The sequence below is a fragment of the Capra hircus genome, chromosome 16 (assembly GCF_001704415.2).
Source record: "Capra hircus breed San Clemente chromosome 16, ASM170441v1, whole genome shotgun sequence".
Lineage (NCBI taxonomy): Eukaryota > Metazoa > Chordata > Mammalia > Artiodactyla > Bovidae > Capra > Capra hircus.
In genome coordinates this window covers 65,845,138-65,862,631 of record NC_030823.1, presented here as the reverse complement: position 1 = coordinate 65,862,631, position 17,494 = coordinate 65,845,138, and the positions used below count along the sequence as shown (strand labels likewise).

At 38.8% G+C, this 17,494-nt stretch overlaps 1 protein-coding gene across 3 annotated transcripts in view; it reads right to left on the bottom strand.

The window, feature by feature from the left end:
* Nucleotides 2,366–17,494, bottom strand: part of HMCN1 (hemicentin 1) — a 546,207-nt gene continuing 531,078 nt past the window's right edge. For 2 of the 3 annotated variants that reach the window (XM_005690978.3, XM_018060727.1), the window contains 2 exons: nucleotides 5,298–5,424; nucleotides 2,367–3,779 (listed from right to left, as the gene is read on the bottom strand). In XM_005690978.3, the coding sequence (XP_005691035.2) occupies nucleotides 3,413–3,779; nucleotides 5,298–5,424 (494 nt within the window). In that variant the 3' untranslated portion in view covers nucleotides 2,367–3,412. Of the gene's footprint in view, nucleotides 3,780–5,297; nucleotides 5,425–17,494 lie in introns of all 3 variants that reach the window. The other variant, XM_018060728.1, reaches the window with a different exon arrangement.

Genomic DNA, 17,494 nt, shown 5'->3' with positions numbered 1-17,494 from the left:
ATTGATTTCCTTTAGGATTGACTGGTTTGATTTCCTTGCAATCCAAGGAACTCGCAAGAGTCTAATCCAACACCTCAATTCAAAAGCATCAATTCTTTGGCACTCAGCCTTCTTTATGGTCCAACTCTCACATCCATACATGATTATTGGAAACATGTAGCTCTGGCTATATGGACATTTGTTGACAAAGTAATGTCTCTGCTTTTTAATATGCTATCCAGGTTTTTCATAGCTTTTTTTCCAAGAAGCAAGAATCTTTAAATTTCATGGCTGCAGTCACCATCTGCAGTGACTTTGGAGCCCAAGAAAATAAAGTCTGTCACTGTTTCCATTGTTTCCCCATTTATTTGCTATGAAGTGATGGGACTGGATGCCATGATCTGTTTTTTGAATGTTGAGTTTTAAGCCAACTTTTTCACTCTCCTCTTTCACTTTCATCAAGAGGCTCTTCAGTTCCTCTTCACTTTCTCCCATTAGGGTGGTGTCATCTGTGTATCTGAGGTTATTTATATTTCTCCTGGCAATCTTGATTCCAACTTGTGCTTCATCCAGCCTTGCATTTTGCAGGATGTAGTCTTCATATAAGTTCCATTAACAGGGTGACATTTTACAGCCTTGACATACTCCTTTCCCAATATGTGGAACCAGTCCATTGTTCCATGTCCAGTTCTAAATGTTGCTTCTTGACCTGCATACAGGTTTCTCAGGAGTCAGATAAGGTGGTCTGATGTTCCCATCTCTCAAGAATTTTCCATAGTTTGTTGTGATCCACACAGTCAAAGGCTTTAGCATAGTCAATGAAGCAGATGTTTTTCTGGAATTGTCTTGCTTTTTCTGTGATCCAGGGATGTTGGCAATTTGATCTCTGGTTCCTCTGCCTTTTCTAAATCCAGCTTGAACATCTGGAAGTTGTCGGTTCATGTACTGTTGAAGCCTAGCTTGGAGAAGTTTGAGCATTACTTTGCTAGCATGTGAGATGAGTACAATTGTGCAGTAGTTTGAGCATTCTTTGGCATTGATCTTCTTTGAGGTTGGAGTAAAAACTGACCTTTTCTAGTCCTATGGCCACTGCTGAGTTAAGTATTTGCTTAATATATAATAAATACTTAGTAGGAGGACATGTTATATAGTGTTTCACAAACTTGTTTGATGCTAGAACTCAGTTGACTCAAAATACCTTAACTGGGCTATTCTATAGAATTTTCTTTGGCAAACACTGATTTAGATAACCACCTGTCTGACTGCCTGGCTGTGGACTAGATGATTTTTCCAGTTTTCTTTGAATAATGTGATCTAGGTAAAAATTCTTCAATCACAGGCCATGATTAGGCCTTTGCTAGTTTATTACCTATCACAGGTAGATGAAATCACTTGATGCAACATAATTGTTTAAGAAAACTGTCATGAAATGGGGACATCATTTAACTTGGAGTTATGAGATGGCAGAACTTGATGAAAGTGAAAGAGAAGAGTGAAAAAGTTGGCTTAAAGCTCAACATTCAGAAAACTAAGACCATGGCATCTGGTCCCATGACTTCATGGCAAATAGATAGGGAAACAGTGGAAACAGTGGCTGACTTTATTTTTCTGGGCTCCAAAATCACTGCAGATGGTGATTGCAGACATGAAATGAAAAGACGCTTACTCCTTGGAAGGAAAGTTATGACCAACCTAGACAGCATATTAAAAAGCAGAGATATTACTTTGTCAACAAAGGTCCATCTAGTCAAGGCTATGGTTTTTCCAGTAGTCATGTATGGATGTGAGAGTTGGGACTATAAAGAAAGCTGAGTGCTGAAGAATTGATGCTTTTGAACTATGGTGTTGGAGAAGACTCTTGAGAGTCCCTTGGAGTGCAAGGAGATCCAACCAGTCCATCCTAAAGGAGATCAGTCCTGGGTGTTCATTGGAAGGACTGATGCTGAAGCTGAAACTCCAGTACTTTGGCCACCTGATGCGAAGAGCTGACTCATTTGGAAAGGCCCTGATGCTGGGAAAGATTGAGGGCAGGAGAAGAAGGGGACGACAGAGGATGAGATGGTTGGATGGCATCACCGACTCGATGGACATGAGTTTGGGTGGACTTCGGGAGTTGGTGATGGACAGGGAGGCCTGGCGTGCTGCAATTCATGGGGTTGTAAAGAGTCGGACATGGCTGAGCGACTGAACTGATTGTGAGATGTACAAGGTGTGCCGTTTTCGCCATTGATTAGCTGTGTTATCTTAAGGAAATTACATAGGTTATCTGAATCCCAGGATGTGGATATGCAAAATGTGAGTAATGCTATTTCAAGAGTTGTGATGATTAAATCATGATATGTATGACACATACATGTATGTATGTCTATAAATTTTAATGCTTGTTATGAGTTCAAGAAATCAAATTTAGGTTTTTTAAAAAGTTAAGAAAAAGGATGTGAAAATTTTATTTAGGCAGGTTTTACTGGAACAATTTTTTTTATAAAATAACTTTATAAAAGAGTCCATCAAGATATTATAAAGAAAATACACACTAAGGCAATATATGTACACTTCATAAAAATACAATACATCTCGGCAATTGCTTCCAGAGTCTGTTACCACCATGTACAGTGTATTGACGTTTAACATTATGCTAATTTGAACATACAAGATTTTCAAGAAAAACAAAATTGTCCCATTGGTGTTTCAAAAATTGTTTCCAATTGACAGGAAAATTTAAGAAATGCTAAAATGTAAAATTTATGGCACTAACTGAATGGAAAACTATGTCAAAAATGTTAGAGCAAAGATCCATGCCATAATCACTGAGGACAAATATATTTTTTTCTATTATAACTGGTTCAGCTGGTTGCACAAAGTTACTGAAAATAATAGGTAAACATCATTTGGTATTAGAAAGCTTTCTAGAAGCTGTACTATACTTCTATAATGAGTGGTATTTCTTTCATTTTTAAAGTAAAAATAAGTATGTAAGTACTATTATTAATATAAAGTATTAATACTTCAGAAAGTATCTTCATAAGTTACTTAGTAAGCTTTGATCAAAACACACAGCAACTAGCTTTATTATTCTCAAAATGGTTAAATGCTGAAATTCACTTGGCTTTGAATTTTTTTCTTTTTTACAAAGTTATCTTAGCTACTATGTCACTATAAAACATCACTGATGGGTCACGTTAAATGTTTAGAATAATCCTTGCAAAGGAACTGCTCCAGTGTAATAAATAAAGAAAATACTACAAGACTTTTCTAGATCTTACCAAAAGATGTGACCATGGTGGGATCATGAAAATACCTCAACAGTACCAAGGAAGGCACACAAAACAGAGCACAGCACCATTTCAAGCTGCCACAATAGCAGCTGTTCAGGGAACTTGATTCCCATGGTAAATGTGGGTTAACTATGTGGATTTACGCTTTGGAGAACTGCTTAGTATGGATAGGCAGACACAGCTATATAAACGATGAATGTGGTCTGATACTCAACGGTCCCGTTGGCACTGTAGGATAAGGCTCGAACCCTCATGCGGTAGGTCTCTGGTTCTTGTAGTGGTCGTATTGTGTACACCACTCCTTTCAGTTTTTCATCCCTTAAGGCAAAGGGAACGGTCTGTTCCTCATCTATCATGAGGAAAGTTGTCCTGGGATGCATCACTCCATCTTGAGTGTATGCAACCAGCCGGATCAAATCTTGATTGGCAGCTATTCCAAACGGGAGGGAGACGAGTTTGTATTCCAGGGCATATGGACTCAAGGCACATTCCAAATCATTGGGTGGACAGTTCTTGAGACAGAACCTAAGGACAACAATCACATGAAATAGATCAAGTTATCGTGGCTTGGAAGCAGGAAAAGGCACGATGCAGGTGGTCATGATCCATGACAATTTGGGGGCATTAAAGGCAGGAGACAGTATGACTTCAAAATACTAAGGTTCACCCCATGGTCTGTGTTATTAACTGAAACCAGATGCCAGACGCTGACAAGTGTGTGCTGGTCTAGAGTCATATATTTCTCTCTCAGCTCCATTAAAATCAGAAGCTTTGAACCACTGAAAAAAGTACCACAGAACATCTTTAAAGTGAAAAGTAGGTTTTGGAAAGAGAAACATCTGCATATATATTGGAAACAAGGACTTCTTAAAGAGAGGACTACAAATGACTTTAAAATTTTAACATCTACCCTAAGACTATTTGAAAGCAGAAATAGAATATATTGATATTGGTTTTTCTAAAAATAATAAAAGGTCAATTACGACTACAAAAAAAAAGAAACAACTTTCTTTTCGGTATTTGCTTTCCACATCATTTTAGATTAAAAATAGTATATTTTCTTTTTCCAGAGCCCACAGTAGTTGTTTATGAGTCGTCATGACTTTGAAATTGTGTGCCAGAAATCACTGGTAATAAAGAGTAAACAAAAAAATGCACAAAGGACCATGTTCTGAAGATACAAATTCTTCAGTCATAGTATTTTTCAAAGTCTGATAAGTCTGTAATTATAATCTTTCCCCTTCCCTATTCCCCTCAGACAGATTACAAATAGGTTTTGGATGAATCCTGGGCAGCGCACACTTAACCGTGTTACAGTAACATGGGAGTCACCACTGAGAGGAAAACAAAGTGAGATCCAACCAGAGTCTGGTTTCAGAACTACCTCCTTATTAGTGGAGCCTATTCATGATGGCCATTATCTCATTTTCCAAGCACCCCACCAACTCGGTACCTAAACAGAGTGCAACATTTCTGTAAGGGGAGGGAGAAAACAAAGCAGTTTATTCAAAACCCAGAAAAGACAGTGTTTCAGACAGCAGAATATGTAAACAAGATGAGATGTGAGTGAGCAGGCAGACGACTGACTCATCCTCGGTCTCCTCCACACTCCCACGGAGTCATGATGACTCATCACTGTACAACCATGGTACTTCTTAGAGCGAGTGCTCTAAAAGCAGAGAGCCCTGAAGACCCTGAGCCAACATCACGAGAAAAGAGGCAATTTCAAAGATAGGTAGGCTCTGTCACCCTATAAAATGCTCCCTGCCAAGGAAGGATTCTAGATGTTGCCTGGTGCATTACACGCTGAGCAGACTTGTGCCAGGAAACCCTGGTAGCTCAAAGCTGGCAATCGCTGCCGCAGGATGAATTCATTTTTTTGCCCACTCTCTGAAGAAGGAACACACTGTAAACCCCTAGCCCCTGAGGGATTACTGACTTCCTGTGAGTGAGAAACATGACTGCAGACAGGGCTTGCTGGTCAAGGAGAGAGAGGAAGGAGGATTTTCAAAAGCATGCCTGGGAAAAGAAGGCAAGACATACCCTGACACAGGATCCCTTTGGTAGTCAGGTGGACAGGGTGTCTCAATGCAACGGTAGCTTCCTCTCATGTTGAAGCACATGCGATTTGGCCCACAGCGCACATTCTGTTCCAGGCACTCATCAATATCTACAACAGCACAAGAAAGAAAAAGCATTAGCAAGTTAGGTCAGAAGAGGCCTTCAGGGCAGGCATTGTGGCTATTTGCCTGGAATATTGAGGGTTAGCTTTCTCCTCCCCAAGAATGAACTTGGTTGGTAGCTGCACCTAAGCTTTTTCACCTACCAAGTGGGGATCTTGATTCTTCGTGTGCTGTTTCCCAGACTGATTGTTCTGAGGTTAAGTTTTTTAAAAATCATGTGAAAAGACATTGAAAAATAAGGGCTATTAAAGTAGAAGGGAAGCTACAAAGAAAAAAAATTGTTTTTACACTAGGGAAATAGAATGCATTTGAGTTTTGTACAGCCAGTAATTCTTTGAATTCACGAAAAACAAGCTAAAAATTTAAAAGACACATGTGAACCTTTCTTGGAGTCAAAAATATCTTTAAAACATGAATGATCCTTGATCTTTCCCTAATATTTTGTAAGGTCAAATTACTGGGTGGGAGGTTGGGTAGTAGAAATTTAAAGAAGTTATACATTCAAGGAAGACTTGTGGAGACATACCGAATAAAGGGGGAAAAAAAAACAAACCGGATCAAATAGATGACCCAAGAACCATAATTCAAGTTTGATTGAATCTGAAGGGAATGATGCTGAAGCTGAAACTCCAGTACTTTGGCCACCTCATGCGAAGAGTTGACTCATTGGAAAAGACTCTGATGCTGGGAGGGATTGGGGGCAGGAGGAGAAGGGGACGACAGAGGATGAGATGGCTGGATGGCATCACCGACTCGATGGACATGAGTTTGAGTGAACTCTGGGAGTTGGTGATGGACAGGGAGGCCTGGCGTGCTGAGATTCATGGGGTCGCAAGGAGTCGGACACAACTGAGCGACTGAACTGAACTGAACTATGTAGAATCCATCCTCAGTTGTTATAGGTAGGGTACTGTCCCTAGGATATTGGGGAAACATGCAAATGAAATGCTCTTCATTTTGTTTCCTACACAAAGTAGTTTAGAAAAAAACACATTTAAATCATTAAAATTAAAAAGCATCAAGATAAAGCCAAAAGAAACGTTTTATGAGTTCCCTGAAAATGAGTGTTTCTAAGCCATGATTTTAAACTTGAGGTCTATATTTAAGCATTAGGGGATCTGCGAATGAAACCATTTCTGTACGTTGAGTATGTAGGTATGTGTGTGCAAGTTAGCAAGAGAGATGAAGCAAGACTCAGATTGCCTGACTTTTCTGGATAAGAGGGCCTATAGAGTTCAACATAATTTAAGTGATGTTGAGACCCCAAATTTAAGAATCATATTTTACAGCAATAGTTTCAAACTGTGGTATCTGTATTCCCCTGGTAGTACATGAAAACTCCCAGCAGTTATGACAGCAGGCAACTATTTCAGGGAATTAATTTCCATTCAAACTAAAAAACTTTTTTCTTATTGAATTATCAGTCAGTTCAGTTCAGTTGCTCAGTCGTGTCCGACTCTTTGTGACCCCATGAATCGCAGCACACCAGGCCTCCCTGTCCATCACCATCTCACGGAGTTCACTCAGACTCACATCCATTGAGTCAGTGATGCCATCCAACCATCTCATCCTCGGTCATTCCCTTCTCCTCCTGCCCCCAATCCCTCCCAGCATCAGAGTCTTTCCAATGAGTCAGCACTTCGCATGAGGTCTCCAAAGTACAGGAGCTTCAGCTTTAGCATCATTCCTTCCAAAGAAATCCCAGGGCTGATCTCCTTCAGAATGGACTGGTTGGATCTCCTTGCAGTCCAAGGGACTCTCAAGAGTCTTCTCCAACACCACAGTTCAAAAGCATCAATTCTTCAGTGCTCAGCCTTCTTCACAGTCCAACTCTCACATCCATACATGACCACAGGAAAACCATAGCCTTGACTAGACGGACCTTAGTCGGCAAAGTAATATCTCTGCTTTTGAATATGCTATCTAGGTTGGTCATAACTTTTCTTCCAAGGAGTAAGCGTCTCTTAATTTCATGGCTGCAGTCACCATCTGCAGTGATTTTGTAGCCCCAAAAATAAAGTCTGACACTGTTTCTACTGTTCCCCCATCTATTTCCCATGGAGTGATGGGACCGGATGCCATGATCTTCGTTTTCTGAATGTTGAGCTTTAAGCCAACTTTTTCGCTCTCCTCTTTCATTTTCATCAAGAGGCTTTTTAGCTCCTCTTCACTTTCTGCCATAAGGGTGGTGTCATCTGCATATCTGAGGTTATTGATATTTGTCCTGGCAATCTTGATTCCAGCTTGTACTTCTTGCAGCCCAGCGTTTCTCATGATGTACTCTGCATAGAAGTTAAATAAGCAGGGTGACAATATATAGCCTTGACGTACTCCTTTTCCTATTTGGAACCAGTCTGTTGTTCCATGTCCAGTTCTAACTGTTGCTTCCTGACCTGCATACAGATTTCTCAAGAGGCAGGTGAGGTGGTCTGGTATTCCCATCTCTTTCAGAATTTTCCACAGTTTCTTGTGATCCACACAGTGAAAGGCTTTGGCATAGTCAATAAAGCAGAAATAGATGTGTTTCTGGAACTCTCTTGCTTTTTCCATGATCCAGCGGATGTTGGCAATTTGATCTCTGGTTCCTCTGCCTTTTCTAAAACCAGCTTGAACATCAGGGAGTTCACGGTTCACGTATTGCTAAAGCCTGGCTTGGAGAATTTTGAGCATTACTTTACTAGCATGTGAGATGAGTGCAATTGTGCGGTATGGTTGATTTATAATGCTGTGTTAATCTGGTGTACAGCAAAGTGATTCAATTATACATAAATATATACTTTTTCAGATTATTTTCTTTAAGTTTATTACAAAATATTATGTATAGTTCCCTGTGCTATATAGTAGTGTGTACATGTCAGTCCTAATTTCTCAATTTATCCCTCCCTCCAACTCCCTTTTCCCTTTGGTAATCATAAGTTGCTTTTCTATGTCTGTGGGTCTATTTCTGTTTTGTAGGAAAGTTTATTTGTGTCTTTCTTTAGATTCCACATATAAGTGATATCACATGTTACTTTATCTTTCTCCAACTTCTCTTAGCACGGTAATCTCTAGATCCATCCATGTTGCCGCGAATGACAGTATTTTATCCTTTTTTTATTCTTTTTATGACTCATCTTTCATTGTGTATATATGCCACATCTTTATCCATTCATCTGTCAATAGACATCTAGGTTGCTTCCATGTCTCGGCGGTTGTAAACAGTACTGCAGTGAACATTGGGGTGAATGTGTATTTTCAAATTATGCTTTTCTCTAGATATATACCCAGAAGTAAAGCTGCAGGAGCAAAAAAAGCAGGATAGCCCTACTTTTACCTTTTCAAGGACCCTCCATGTTGTTCTCCATAGTGGCTATAACAGTTTACGTTTCCACCAACAAGGCAGGAGGGCTTCTTATTCTCCACACCCTCTCCAGCATTTATTATTTGTAGACTTTTGGATAATGGCCATTCTGAGTGGTGTGAAATGATACCTCATTGTAATTTTGATTTGCATTTTTGTAATAATTAATGATATTGGGCATCTTTTCATGTGCCTGTTGGCCACCTGTATATCTTCTTTGCAGAAATGTTTATTTAGATCTTCTGCCCATTTGTAGGAAAATGAGCTGTTTATATATTTTGGAGATTAATCCCTTGTCAGTCACATCATTTGAAAATATTTTCTTCCATTCTGTAGGTGGCCTTTTACATTTTGTTTATGGTTTCCTATGCTGTGGAAAAGATTTTAAGTTTATTTAGATCTCATTTTTTAAAATTTTCTTTTTAACTTAAATTTTTATTTTCATTACTCAGGAGATGGAGCCAAAAAGATATTGCTGCTATTTATGTATCCTGCCTATGTTTCCCCCCAAAAGTTTTATGATATCTGGTTTTACATTTAAGTTATAATCCATTTTGAGTTTATTTTTATGGTGTTAGAGAATGTTCTAATTTCACTCTTTTACATGCGTTGGTTCAGTTTTCCCAGCACCACTTATTGAAGAAACTGTATTTTTGCTATTGTACATTTTTGCCTCCTTTGTTGTGGATTAATTGACCATAGGTGTGTTGGTTTGTTTCTGAGCTTTCTCTCCTGTTCCATTTATCAATATTTCTGTTTTTGTGCCACTACCACATTATTTTGATAACTATAGCTTTGAGTATATTCTGAAGTCAGGGAGCCTGTTTCCTCCAGCTCTGTTTTACTTTCTCAAGATTTCTTTGGCTACTTGAGGTCTTTTGTGCTTCCATATAAATTTTAAAATTTCTTATTCTGTGAAAGATGCCATTGGTAATTTGACAGCAATTGCACTGAACATGTAGACTGTCGTGGGTAGTATACTCATTCTGACAATATTGATTGTTACAGTCCAAGAATATTGTATATCCTTCCTTCTGTGTTATCTTTGATTTCTTTCATCAGCATCTCATAGTTTTTAGAATATAGGTCTTTTACCTCCTTAGGTAGGTTTATTTCAAGGTATTTTATTCTTTTTGATACAATGGTAACTGTTAGTGTATAGAAAAAGAAAGTATTTCAGTGTATTAACTGTGTCCAGCAATTGTACTGAAGTTATTGAGCTCTAGTAATCTTCTGGTAGCGTCTTTAGGATTTTCTATGTATAGTATTATGTTATCTGCAAACCGTGGTAGTTTTATTACTCCTTTTCCAATTTGGATTCCTTTCATTTCTCTTTCTTCTCTAACATGTCTAGGACTTCCATAATTCTGTTGAATAAAGTGCCAAGTGGATATCCTTCATCCTTGGCCTTGTTTCTGAACTTAGAGGAAAATACTTTCAACTTTTTACCATTGAGTAGGATGTTAGCTGTGAGTAGGGTTTATCATATATGGCTTTATGATGTTGAGGTAAGTTCCCCCTATGCCCACTTTATGGGGAACTTTATATCATAAATGGGTATTGAATTTTATCACAATAAACTGGAAAATTCTGAAAGAGATGGGAATACCAGACCACCTGACCTGCCTCTTGAGAAATCTGTATGCAGGTCAGGAAGCAACAGTTAGAACTGGACATGGAACAACAGACTGGGTCCAAATAGGAAAAGGAGTACGTCAAGGCTGTATATTGTCACCCTGCTTATTTAACCTATATCCAGAGCACATCTGCATATAGGTTATTCAGCCCAGAGAAACGCTGGGCTGGAAGAATCACATGCTGGAATCAAGATTGCCGGGACAAATATCAATAACCTCAGATATGCAGATGATACCACCCTTAGGCAGAAAGTGAAGAACTAAAGAGCCCCTTGATGAAAGTGAAAGAGGAGAGTGAAAAAGTTGGCTTCAAGCTCAACATTCAGAAAATGAAGATCACGGCATCCAGTCCCATCACTTCACAGCAAATAGATGGAGAAACAGTGGAAACAGTGTCAGACTTTTATTTTTTGGGGTTCCAAAATCACTGCAGATGGTGATTGCAGCCATGAAATTAAAAGACGCTTACTCCTTGGAAGAAAAGTTATGACCAACCTAGAGAGCATATTGAAAAGCAGAGACATTACTTTGTCAACAAAAGTCCGTCTAGTCAAGGCTATGGTTTTTCCAGTGGTCATGTATGGATGTGAGAGTTGGACTATAAAGAAAGCTGAGTGCCGAAGAATTGATGCTTTTGAACTGTGGTGTTGGAGAAGACTCTTGAGAGTCCCTTGGAGTGCAAGGAGATCCAACCAGTCCATCCTAAAGGAGATCAGTCCTGGGTGTTCATTGGAAGGACTGATGCTGAAGCTGAAGCTCCAATATTTTGGCCACCTGATGCGAAGAGCAGACTCATTTGAAAAGCCCCTGATGTTGGGAAAGATTGAAGGCAGGAGGAGAAGGGGATGACGGAGGATGAGATGATTAGATGGCATTACTGACTCAATGGACATGAGTTTGGGTGGACTTCGGGAGTTGGTGATGGACAGGGAGGCCTGCCGTGCTGCGGTTCATGGGATCGCAAAGAGTCGGACATGACTGAGCGATTGAACTGACCTGAACTGAATTTTATCAAAAGTTTTTTCTGCATCTATTGCAATGATCATATAGTTTTAATTCAATTTGTCACTGTGGTGTATCACACTGATTTGTGGACACTGAAAAATCTTGCATCCCTGGAATTTTAATCATGGTGTATGATTCTTTTAATGTAATGTTGGATTCAGTTTGCTAGTAATTTAATATTTTTGCAATATATTAATCAGTGACATTTGTATGTAATTTTTCTTTTTTGTGGTATCTTTGGTTTTGGTTATCAGAGTGACGGTGGCCTCACTGAATGAGTTTGGAAGTATTCCTTCCTCTGGAAGTTTTTGGAATAGTTTCAGAAGATTTAGGTGTTAACTCTTCTATTAAAGTTTTATAGAATTTGCCTGTTAAGTCATCTGATATCGTATCTTTGGGGGGAGTTTTTAAAATCACAGATTCAATTTTAGTATTTAAAATTGGTCTGTTCATGTTCTCTTTTTCTTCATTTTTCACTCTTGGGAGATTGTACCTAAGAATTTGCATATTTCTTGTAGGTTGTCGATTTTATTGATAAATAGTTGCTTTTAGTATGGGCCTTTGTATTTCTGTGGTGTTGACTGTAACTTCTTTCTCATTTATGATTTTATTGATCTGGGCTCTCTCCCTGTTTTTCTTGATGAGTCTGGCTAAAGGTTTATCAATTTTGTTTATCTTTACAATGAATCAGCTTTTATTTTTATTTATTGCTTTTAATATTTTGACATTTTTATTTTTAAAAATTTTATTGTATAGTTGACTTGCAATGTTCTGTTAGTTCAGGTGTATAGCAGTGATTCAGTTATACACATACATACATACGTGCTTTTCTGAAGAACCACCTTTTAGTTTCACTGATCTTCACTATTGTTTTCTTCCTCTGTATTTCATTTATTTCTGATCTGATCTTTATGCTTTCTTTCCTTTTAATTAACTTTGGGTTTTGTTTTGTTCTTTCTTTAGTTGCTTTAGGTGTGAAGTTAGGTAGTTTCAGATCTTTCTTGTTTCCTGACGTAAGCTTGTATAGCTATTAACTTTTTTCTTAGAACTGCTTTTGCTGTGTTCCATGTTTTGGATCATCATGTTTCTGTTTTCATTTATCTCTAGGTATTTTTTCGATTTCCTCCTTGATTTCTTCAGTGATTCATTTGTTACTTTGGAGAAGGCAATGGCACCCCTCTCCAGTACTCTTGCCTGGAAAATCCCATGGATGGAGGAGCCTGGTAGGCTGCAGTCCATGGGGTCGCTGAGAGTTGGACATGACTGAGCGACTTCTCTTTCACTTTTCACTCTTCATGCATTAGAGAAGGAAATGGCAACCCACTCCAGTGTTCTTGGAGAATCCCAGGGACGGGGGAGCCTGGCGGGCTGCCGTCTATGGGGTTGCACAGAGTCGGACATGACTGAAGCAACTTAGCAGCAGCAGTACAATGTTAAGCCTCCATGTGTTCCTGTTTTTTTGCAGTTTTTTCTTGTAGATGATGTCTGATTTCATAGTGCTGTGGTCAGAAAAGATGCTTGATAAGATTTCAGTTTTCTTAAATTTATTGAGGCTTGCTTTGTGGCCAAGCACATACTTTGATTGTACTTGTATAAGTACATGTCAATCCTGGAGAATGTTCCATGTGCACTTGAAAAGAATCTGTATTCTGCTGCTTTTGGATGGAATGCTCTATATATACCAATTAAGTTCATCTGGATTAATGTGTCTTTTAGGGCCTATGTTTTCTTATTGATTTTCTGCCTGGATCATCTGTCCATTGAGGCAAGTGGGGTGAGTGTTAAAAGTCCTCCCCTCGTACTGTGTTACTGTTAATTTCTCCTTTTATGTCTGTTAACTTCCTTGAATATGAGATTTTTGATATAGCAGTCTAGGTACACACACAATTGTTTTAAGGTGCTGATTTCTTAATTTCAAATGCACTTCAAGTATCCTCAAGTTTTACTCTCCTCCTCTCATGATTACTGGTTTCAATATCATATTTGAATGTGGATGATTTCCTACCTTTTGGGTAGGTGTGCCTTTACCAATGAGCTTTCCCATTTCCTAATTTGCTTATTTCTAGTTGTAGACTTTTCTTTTCTGCCTAGAGCAATTCCTTTAGCATTTTTTTGTAAAGCTGGTTTGGTGGTATTGAGTTCTTTCGGCTTTTGCTTGTCTGTAAAGCTTTAGATTTCTCTGTCAAAATTTGAATGAGTCTTGCTGGGTAAAGTAATCTTGTTTGTAGGTTTTACACTTTCATCACTTTAAATATAATGTGTCACTCTCCTCTAGCCGGAGTTTCAGCTAAAAAATCAGACAATAACCTTATGGGGGTCCCTTATACATTATTTGTTGCTTTTAATATTTTCTGTCAGTTTGATTGCCATGTGTGTGGGCATGTTCCTTCTAGAGTCGATCGTCTATGGTAGGTTTTGCACTTCCTGGGCTTGGGTAACTCTCTCCTTTTGCACATTAGGAAAGTTTTCAGTTATTATCTCTTCAAATATCTTCTCAGGCCCTTTCTCTCCCTTTTCTCCTTCTAGGACCTCTATAATGCAAATGGTGCATTTGACATTGTCTCAGAAGTCTCTCAAACTGCCCTCATTTCTTCTCAATTTTTTCTTTATTCTGCTATGCAGTACTGACTTCTACCATTCTGTCTTCCAGCTCACCTATCCATTCTTCTGGCTCATTTATTCAGCTATTGATTCCTTCTAGGGTGTTTTTCACTTCAGTTATTGTATTCTTCAACTTTTTGGCTGTTCTTAATATTTTCTAACTGTTTGCTAAAAATTTCTTACAGGTTTTTGCACCATGCATCCATTCTTTACCTGAATTTCTGGATCATCTTTACAATCATTACTCTGAACTCTTTCTCAGGTAGATTGCCTATCTCCACGTCACTTAGTTGTTCTGGGGGTATATCTTGTTCTTTGTCTGGAACATAATCCTCTGTTATCTCCTTTCACCTGGGTTTTTCTTTCTTTCTTTTTTATTTTTTAAAAAATCTGTGGTTGCCCTGGGTCTTCATTGGTGTGTGCAGGCTTTCTCAGGCTGCGGAGAGTGAGGGCTACTCTCTAGCTGTGGTGCCCAGGGCTTCTCTAGGCTCATGGGCTTCAGGAGTTGCCGCATGCGAGCTCAGCAGTTGTGGCTCATGGGCTCAGTTGCCCATGGCATGCAGAATCTTTCTGCGCCAGGGACCAAACCCGCGTTCCCTGCTTTGGTAGGTGGATTCCTATCCACAGTACCGCCAGGGAAGTCTTTGCCTAGATTTCTATTTGTATTTTTAGGTATGTGGAAGGTTATTTATGTTTCTTGGCCTCTGAGAAGTGGCCTCTATGGGGGATGTCCTCTGTGTCCCAGCAGTACACTCCCCTTTTGTCACCAAAGGGCCAGGGACCAGGTGATTCTAGGGTAGGTTCTGATCTGCATTTCTGGACTTGGTTCTGTAGGCTGCTGGATTGTAGTTTTTTTGCTTCTGGTATCTGCCCCCTGGTGGGTAGAGCTGGGACTTGATAATGACATAATGTGCTTACTATTACTCCTTTTACAATAGGATTAGTTTTCCTCCAGGAATGAAACAGAAACATGTTTTATTTCAGTTAAATCTTAAATCTTGCCTTTTGACTCTGCAAACCAACTTTCAATTATGATTTTTATCTGTTGGAAGTGTTCCATCTCCTTGACAAAATGAAACTGTCTCAGAATGAAGTGAAAAGTCCTTTAGGAAAATGTGAAAGAAATTTACCTTTGCTAGCATAAAAAAAATCCCATTCCCCTCCCATCCATATTCCAAGTTTCCTTTTCACTTTAATTTTTATAGTGAACTCACACAGAAACATGGGGCCAGTGGACTGTTAGGGTCTATGAAAATGGTGGCTTGGAGGCCGGGATCTGGATACACATTTATACACAGTAAGAACAGCTACCTCCTCACATATGTCCATTGGCTGAATATATCAAATGTCAGAATCTAATATACAAAGTGTTTGTCCCTAGCTCCATAATAACATACACTTCCCATAGAAGAGCTTTCAAAAAGTATTTGAGCTTCTAAGAAGGTAACCCTTCTCTGTCTTCTATCACTATCTCTTCAGGAGTAAGTATCTTTAAGGCATTCAATCTGTTCACTTTGTTCACTCACTTTAGTCACTAGTCACAAAAAAAAGTAGCCAGAAAAGGTGGAGCAATCAGGCTATCTTTTGTTACCTGACAGTATGGTAATATCTGGTTTTTGTAAGATATTATATAATTATATAACATATCATAAGATTAATTTAAATAATTGTATATAATATATAAAATTACAAAATATTTAAAAATTATTATGATCAAAAATTAAAGATCTTAAGATTTTGATTGATACTGGATGCTTGGGCTTTTCATAACAAATATTATTGCTGTAAGAAAAGTATACCAAGATGAGTTGAAAAACTTTCACAGGAACAGCTTTAGAATATATGAATGCATTTAACCAAATGCTTCTGGCTACATTAAAAAATGTAATTCAGAATAAACATTTGACTTATAGAGAATATAAAGTAATTCAGATTCTCAACAGACATGAATTGCTTCTTAAAAACTTGGATAGATAATTCATTTTGAAGGCAATGCCAACATACAGTATTTTTACACTTTTAGAATTAGATTGTTGTTCAGTCACTCAGTTGTGTTCGACTCTTTGCAACCCCATGGTTTCACCATCTCCTGGAGCTTGCTCAAATTTTTGTTTATTGAGTTGGTGATGCCATCCAACCATCTCATCTGTCGTTGCCTTCTCCTCCTGCCTTCAGTCTTTCCCACCATCAGGGTCTTTTCCAATGAGTTGGCTCTTTGCATCAGGTGGCCAAAGTATTGGGGCTTCAGTCTCAGTCCTTCCAAAGAATATTCAGGACTGATTTCCTTTAGGATTGACTTGTTGCATCTCCTTGAAGTCCAAGGGACTCTCAAGAGTCTTTTCCAACCCCACAGTTCGAAAACATCAATTCTTCAGCACTCAGCCTTCTTATGGTCCAACTCTCACATCCATACATGACTACTGGAAAAACCATAGCTTTGACTATGTGGGCCTTTGTTAACAAAGTGATATCTGATTTTTAACACTATGTATAGGTTTGTCATAGCTTTTTTTCCAAGGAGCAAGTGTCTTTTAATTTCATGGCTGCAGTCATTGTCCACAGAGATTTTGGAGCCCGAGAAAATAAAATCTATCACTGTTTCCTTTGTTTCCCCATCTATTTGCCATGAAGTGATGGGACCAGATGCCATGATCTTAAGATTTGATTGATACAGGATGCTTGGGGCTGGTGCACTGGGACGACCCAGAGGGATGGTATGGGGAGGGAGGTGAGAGGGGGGTTTAGGATGGGGAACATGTGTATGCCCGTGGTGGATTCATGTTGATGTGTGGCAGAACCAATACAATATTGTAAGGTAATTAGCCTCCAATGAAAATAAATAAATTTAAATTTAGAAAAAAGATTTTGATTGTTGGAGTTTTAAGCCCACTTTCACTCTCCTTTTTCATCTTCATCAAGAGGCTCTTTAGCTCCTCTTCACTTTCTGCCATAAGGGTGGCATCATCTGCATATCTAAGCTTATTGATATTTCTCCTGACAATCTTGATTCCAGCCTGTGATTCACCCGGACTGGCATTTCACATGATGTACTCTGCATATAAGTTCAATAAGCAGGGTGATGATATTCAGCCTTGACATAATCCTTTCCCAATTTGTAACCAGTCCATTGTTCCATGTCCAGTTCTAACTGTTGCTTCTTGACCTGCATACAGGTTTCTCAGGAGGCAAGTAAGGTGTTCTGGTATTCCCATCTCTTTAAGAATTTTCCAGAGTTTGTTGTGGTCCACACAGTCAAAGGCTTTGGCATAGTCAATAAAGCAGATGTTTTTCTGCAACTCTCTTGCTTTTTCTATGATCCAACAGATATTGGCAGTTTGATCTCTGGTGGCTCTGCCTTTTCTAAATCCAGTTTGTATATCTGGAAGTTCTCAGTTCATGTACTATTGAAGCCTAGCTTGAAGGATTTTTAGCATTACCTTGCTAGCTTTTGAAATGAGTGCAATTGTGCAGTAG